This window comes from Anopheles darlingi, chromosome 2, assembly GCF_943734745.1.
Source record: "Anopheles darlingi chromosome 2, idAnoDarlMG_H_01, whole genome shotgun sequence".
Lineage (NCBI taxonomy): Eukaryota > Metazoa > Arthropoda > Insecta > Diptera > Culicidae > Anopheles > Anopheles darlingi.
In genome coordinates this window covers 76,419,167-76,426,056 of record NC_064874.1, presented here as the reverse complement: position 1 = coordinate 76,426,056, position 6,890 = coordinate 76,419,167, and the positions used below count along the sequence as shown (strand labels likewise).

The window sequence follows — 6,890 nt, the reverse complement described above, 5'->3', positions numbered from 1 at the left end:
TCAGGGCGCACACCACCGCGAGACTGGCGAGACGAAAACCGGCAGCGAAGCTCCAACAACAACAACAACGCATTCAACAGATTGCTTCTGCTGATGGGTTTTTGGGCGATCTTCGATCCCTGTGCAGGGTCGCTAGGAGTCACGAGCTGCAGCAGAGGTGGTGGTGGTGGTGGTGGTAATAGGACCCAACTGTCAGCCAGCTAGGCTTTGCGCAGGGCAAAACAGATTTTTTTTAGCCGCTCCTCGCTTCGGTCGATAATTCTCTCCAAAAAGGAGAAAGAAGAAGGAAAAAAGGTCCTGACGTCGGTTGCTTCTTCCTCCTACTCTTCGCGCTCGTTCCGTTCGGCGCGTTGCTTCGGCCGGTCGCCATACCGATACCCGAAGGATCAACTCAAGGAGTCGAGCAAGATTTGACCTGCCAGGGTCCCTTCTTCTTCGTTCCCTGATTTCGTTGCGCCGCGCGGCGGGCAACAGCTGCCAGGGTCGTCTCTGATTGCATTCCCATACTCGCCGGGACAAACAGACGGAGACTGCACAACGCAAACACAGACAGAGTGCTGCATGAAAGGACTCGGCTCAGGAAGGATCTTCCTCAGAAATGCCACCGCCTCGGGCCGGCAGCAGCATCCTTCGTTGGGCCACCTTTTTCACTTTCCAAAATGGCGGCCTCGCGTGGCGCGCCAGCCGAGAAGCAACCGGTGGCAGAAGCAACTGGTGAAGGTGACCTCACTCGGGGAAAGCACTTCATCATGTGGCATAGAATGGCTGGCTGAGAAAACGCGCGCGCGCCAAATGATGCTGCACGGTTATGCTGCCGAAGGTGCCAATGATGCCGAGGGTGACAACCACTAAGTAGCGTCTGTTCGCTCGCTGCAGCGCGTCTAAGATTTATCAAGCTCATCAGAAGGATCAGGGAACGCGGGAGCAAATTGCCAGCCACTGCGCGCTACATGTTTATAAACCTTTCCAGTGTGACAAGATGGCCGTGCTTGCGAGCGGACCGCCATGAACCAATAAATAAGGATTTTGTTTTGATTCCGTAACGGCGGGGCCCTGTCGTCATTAGTGTCGTGCGAGGGAGTCGATGTCGAGACCATCGGGTATGGGTATCGACTTGTCCCGATTACAGAGTGGTACACCGTTACCGTCCATTACACCCCTCCCGGGACGTTGACAGTTTAATGAAGATGGATCGATGGTTTTGTAGGGTAATAGTGATGATTCTTCGAATTTATGGGAACTGCGTTCGCTCGGGAAGGTAAGCTAAGGGAAGATGTTTTGCATCATAATTTGTTCGCGGCGCGGCCACGGATCGCACCGGAGATCACAGTTCAGAAGTTAATCGCCTTTTTTATGTCCTCCACCGGCATGTCGCGCTCTGAACTCCATCGATTTAACCGCTTACCACGATCGTTTTGGGCTCCGGTGGTAAAATCGTTTCACTTTTAACGAACCATTAAAATGCCCATCGGGCGTCACAATTGAATTCCCACCCTCCCCTCCCCCGTTCATGGTGCGGTCAGAACAGAAGGCAACACACTTCACCGAAAGTGCACCGATTCCCTGTTGTTGCTGTAACGGTCGGTTGCGTTTGTGGTCAGCGTAAAGCTGTGTGGAGCCCCGGGAATCACTCAACATCATCGCTGCACGCCAATTGCACCAACGAAACATGGAAAGCCACCGGCTGCACATGGCTGACGGCTGACACGCTGCTGCAAAACCAGGGCTCGAGGAGCTCGAGGTTGTTTTCGGGGCCAAAAACCTCATTCCAGCCGCAGGTTTCGCGAAACGGAGGCCCCCAAAAAAGGGGAGCCCAAAAGAAAGAAAGGAAGAAAGAAAGAATGTAGCACCTGCCGAGAGCGAGATGATTACGCGCGCCTCGGTACGCCATAAATTATGCGGACGGTGCCCCGAAAGGGGACACAGGGCCGGCCGATTGCCGGTTGCCGGCCAAAGATTGATCCGCAAGAACCGGTTTATAGTCGATTGTTTTTTTCTGACCGATGGAGGGCAATTTGCTTATCATGTATGAAGTGCATGCGTGTGTGTGTGTGTGTGCATGATTGGCACACGCCTTTCGAAGTGTACTTACCCGTAGAGGAGTGCAGCACCGGCGATCGAACCACCGCTTTGCGCCACGATGTACAGCAAGGCACGGAGCGGTGATATCTGGCGCGCTACCACCATCCCGATCGACACCGCCGGATTAACGTGAGCTCCTGGATAGAGAGAGAGGAACAGGAAGGAAAGAAAGGAACTGTTAAGACGCGGAACAGAGCATTACATAAAAATTCTTAACCTTCGATGCTCGCATCCGCGAAAATTCGAACAGACGCGCAACATCTGGTGGTGGTCGCAGCATCTCGTTTGCCGTCCACCAATCTGCTCCACCAGGAAAAAAAAAAGGATACAAGGAACGCGAAGATGAAATTGAAGATTTATCAGCAAAGCAAGAAGCGAAATGGAGGATGGTTTTGCTCTCTCTCTCTCTCATTTTTTCTTTCGGTCTCGTGTGCCCAGGGAGTTGGTGCCTCCGGGAGTCTATGCTTGCCAAAATTGTTCCCCCGGGAGCAGGGACGCACGTGTGGTGCCTGTCTACGAGAAGCAGGAGGAGGAGGATGAGGCCACAAAATGGAAACATTCGAGCTTTGGGCTCAGGCTGTTCGGGGCGTCCTTTTTGGACCATCGTCCCATCGGTCGGTCGGTCGGTCGGTCTTAAGCCGCAGCTGCGCCCTTAAGACCCGGCATCTTGCCCTTTTCTTTTGCTGCTCCCTTACGTTCTCCTCGTTCTCAGTGGGTTGGCATGTGTGTGTGTGTGTGTGTGTTTTTTTTTTGGCACACGAAAGAACGCATGCAGGTTGTGGGCAGAGGGGGGCGCTTTCCAAGAAACCACACAGTGGCTGGGCGCACAGACGTCCGGATGGACCACAGCTCGACGCTGTGCTGACGCCAACTCGCTCAACATAACTTCGTGTGCGGGATCTACCTTCCAAACCCCCCCCCGGAACACTAGAAGGCGGTGGCCGCGGTGGTGGCCGGGTGCTGATTTAGCGGAATGTAGGCCACGCAGCATCGCACCTCGGGCGGGGGTGTTTTGTTATTGTTGTTGATGGTCGTTAATGCTGACGAGCTCATCTGCAATTCTTCGTCGAACGTGCGCACCGCGAAGATGTGTGATGTGCCGAGGGGGAGATGCTCTCTCGCTTGGTGTGACCTCACATCAGCTCCACTGCCAGGTTCCATGGGCGCAAAGTCATCCCCAGTGGTCTTATCAGAAAATTACAACCCGAAGCGCGACGACGAAAAACGGAAAACGGTAACCGGGAAAGCACCGAAAGTAAGAAAATGGTTTTCGCATGTCTAAACGAACATGCCACACGAGCTGGGAGACGACGCCTGGTGTTTGGTTTGGGTTGGTGGGAGGGGAGGGGTAAATTACAGCGGCCGCCTCCCCCCGGGGGGGGGGGGGGGGGGGGGGGGTTCAAGGCCTACACACCCCGAACGGTGGCTCATCTTAATGATAATTATGCTGCCCACGGATGCATGTCCTCGCGATATTGTAGTTGCTGCTGCACGTGTGTGTATGTGTGTGTGTTTATGTGTCTCGAATGGTGGGCACACGACCGACGACAGCGACCGGTGAGTGGGCACCCTGCGCGATGGGCCTTTAATCGATCGGTCACCGGTTTCGTCCATTTCATCGCATTTTTTCCCCGTTCTTTCCTTCGCCGGTTCGCAAACTTTCTCCAGAAAATTTCTTTTTAAACAGTTACCCATTTCCAGTTACCCCACCCGGGTTTTACCAGCTACCCTCCCTCCGTCTGGGGAGGGAGAATATTTAAGTAATTACTTAAACACTTAATAACGAGCAACAGGACATGACCAGTGCCACACACTGGAGAGTGACAGGCCGGTCACAGGAGGCCGGAGAAAGCGGCGATGAGGAGTGTACTTACCGGAGATGTGCAGGAAGCACTGGGTCAAGGCAATCATGGAGAAGCCGGAAGACAGGGCGGTGGCCAGCAGGACGGAGGAGACACTCGCGCCGACACCGGCACCGGCCGCAGCACCGCAAACGATGAACACGTAGAAGAACGATGCCAGACACTCGCATGTGATCGATCTGTGGGACAGGGAGACAGGGAGGAAGAGGAAGAGAAGCGTTAAGAAGCGGATCCAAATGCAGTTAAATCGGTTTACGAAACGGTCTATTTTGATCGATTTTTGCCCCATCAAATCGCGCTCCTAACGAAGGGTGGGATGCAATAAAGCAGTAAAAGTTTATGTTCTTTAATCCAAAATTTCATCTTTTATTCCAGAGCGCCCTGTTCATAGGGATGCGCGAGTCGAGGAGTCAAACGAGGTAGGCCATGAAATTTGCAGTCAATGATGCAGCGGCAGCGAGCAGCGTCATACATATTTGAACAAACATTGCTCAATATCGTGAGAACGTGTGGCCCAGATGTATGTAGCTCTGGAGTTTGCCCATCGCGCGAACCGAAGCGCAAAAGGAAAGGGTTGCTTCGTGGAATGCTTCTTTATTGGCTTAAGTGTGGCCTGGCATGTGCGCGCGCTCGCGTTCGCGTTCGCGTTCCCGTTCGCGCGACCAATCTTTTTTTTTTTCACCACCAGCTGGTGTGCGTTTCATAGCCACGATAGACAAACACAAGCACGCGCCCGCGCCGCGGTTGGTGACGGTATCGTAAATTTATGCGCAACTGCGCGGAGATAACAGTCCACCGATCGATGGCCGGTGATGGCCAGTACCTACCTCCAGAACTCCAGGCTGCGCAGCTCGGTGTGCATGTTGATGCGGCCCTGCAGTGACCGGGACAGTTTGTGGCCCGGTTCCTTGCGTAGCGTTTCCAGCCGCTCGAACAGCTGGACGATATGGAAATCGATGTTGGTATCCGGTACGTGAAGGCTCTCGTCCGCCATCGTGCTGCCGTTAGTCAATCAATTAGTCGCCTCGAATAACACGAGATGCACTCACGCACACGCCACAAACACTACGGGTACGGGTCAATTGGATGCGGTTACTGGGCCCGCCACGGTCGATGCACTCTGTTACACTTGAAATGTTACTTCGAACAGACTCAACACCGCTCGAGCATCACTGTCCGCATGGTCCAACGGTTGAAACCACTTGTTGCACTTAATCACAAAACAAAAAACAAAACGACACGCGACTCGTTAGTCGATTGATGCTACTGCTACGGAGAATCACGGTTCACGGGATTTTGGCGCCATCCACCGGAGATGCCAGATCTGACTACCTGAGCGCGAAGGACACCTCAACTCCAAGGAGGATCGACAGCGGACCGCAACAGCTGCAGGTCCTTCGGGCGCACAACAAGAAATGAAAAACCGCCGAGAACGGAGACGCTTGCGACCAAGCAGGCCGTTCGCATGAACGTTCGCTCGTGATGGTCGTCGTCGCCGTCGTCGTCGTCGTCATCGGCAACAACGCACGAACCCGGGGCCCGACGAATTCGGATTCGGATTCGGTTTTTTTCTTGTTCCTTCCCTTCATGCATGCTTTGGTCGTTTATGTTGATCCCCTCCTCCTACTCCCCTCCCAGGCTGGCCCATGGGGTGCGTGGTCGTTGGCTTTTCAGCTGGGTTGCTGCCGATGTCACCCTCTTTTTCCTCGTTTTTCCATCCCTCGAATTCGTTCGTTTTTATGAACTGCATCGTGGTTAATGTGCGTGCGCGAGGAGGAGGGTACGAAGGGAAGCAAAGGAGCGACGCGTGGAAAAGGGTAGCGTAGGGGTGTGGATGATTGGGCGAGTTCATGAGCATAGGTCATGGGAGTGGTGATAGTTTTTTTTCTCTCTCTCTCTCTCTTTTCGTTTTTCCATTTTTTCGTGTGTGGGATGGATTGGCAGCAGCATATACATATACCAGCGTCCGCTATCTAAACTCAAACAATTACGAAATGGATGCGTTCTAGATAAGCAAACTGTGGCGAAACTGTCACAAATCGGATGCCCGGGCCGGAGCATTGCTGGAAGGATTTATATTGATAAGATTGTTGATAAGACTGTGTGTTGTGTGAGTTTTCTGACAACTTACTTCAAGCAGACAGAGTGAGGGTGCTGGAGAGCATTACTCTCCGTAGCATAAAAAGAAAAGGCAGAAACAGCAAATCCAACAAAACATTCAAGAACGCTTAGGAACGATACAAAGAAAAAAGACGGTTTAATGGAGCATCCTGCCATTCAATTTGCCTTATTGATATTTCAATTCCCGTCCGTCTGCCACGAAATGAGAAACTCGGTCCAATCAACTGCCGTCTTTATGACCGCGAAGGACGAGCGGCTAGCGGCGAGATGCCGCGAAAGAAGCCAACCAAATCTCCACGCCAGCGACGACGTCGATTGGACAATTTGCTTATTTTCCCTTTTTATTCTCCCCCCTCGGGGGTTGAATACCGCCAGCGATCCGGGGTGGCCTTGCAGTGTCCGCGTGGCCTGTGTCGGCATCGCGCCGCCCAACCTCAAAAGTGAAACCAATTACGGAGCTAATATTCAAATGTACACCGCGCATCGCATACGCGAAGGTATGCATAATTACATGCAATTTATTAAGGAAGCCCGATCCGGTCGCTAGTTACACATATTTGCATAAAAGATCGCTCGGAGTGACTTCCCCTGGGTGGGGAGATCGTCCGTTGACTTTCTCCTCTTCTTTTGGGGACACCGAGCGGTTGATGGGATTCTTTCGGCGTTTTTTTCGAATCCCTTTTTGGCGCGATCGAAGGCGATTCCGAAACAAATCAAAAGCGCCTCCTGGCGCCCCTTGTGGTGCATCCCCTCGCCGGGTTGGGATCAATCGCAATCCGATGGAGATGGTTTATGATTATTTGAGCGGAAAATAATTGACATACC

At 52.9% G+C, this 6,890-nt stretch overlaps 1 protein-coding gene across 1 annotated transcript in view; it reads right to left on the bottom strand.

Moving 5' to 3' along the window:
* The window catches only part of LOC125951597 (neurogenic protein big brain), a 16,458-nt gene extending 11,233 nt beyond the window's left edge, over positions 1 to 5,225 (bottom strand). The window contains exons 1-3 of the mRNA XM_049680539.1: positions 4,772 to 5,225; positions 3,957 to 4,123; positions 2,093 to 2,219 (exon numbers count right to left, since the gene is read on the bottom strand). Of these exons, the coding sequence (XP_049536496.1) occupies positions 2,093 to 2,219; positions 3,957 to 4,123; positions 4,772 to 4,938 (461 nt within the window). The 5' untranslated portion in view covers positions 4,939 to 5,225. The remainder of the gene's footprint in view (positions 1 to 2,092; positions 2,220 to 3,956; positions 4,124 to 4,771) is intronic.
* Between the last annotated feature and the right edge of the window lie 1,665 nt (positions 5,226 to 6,890).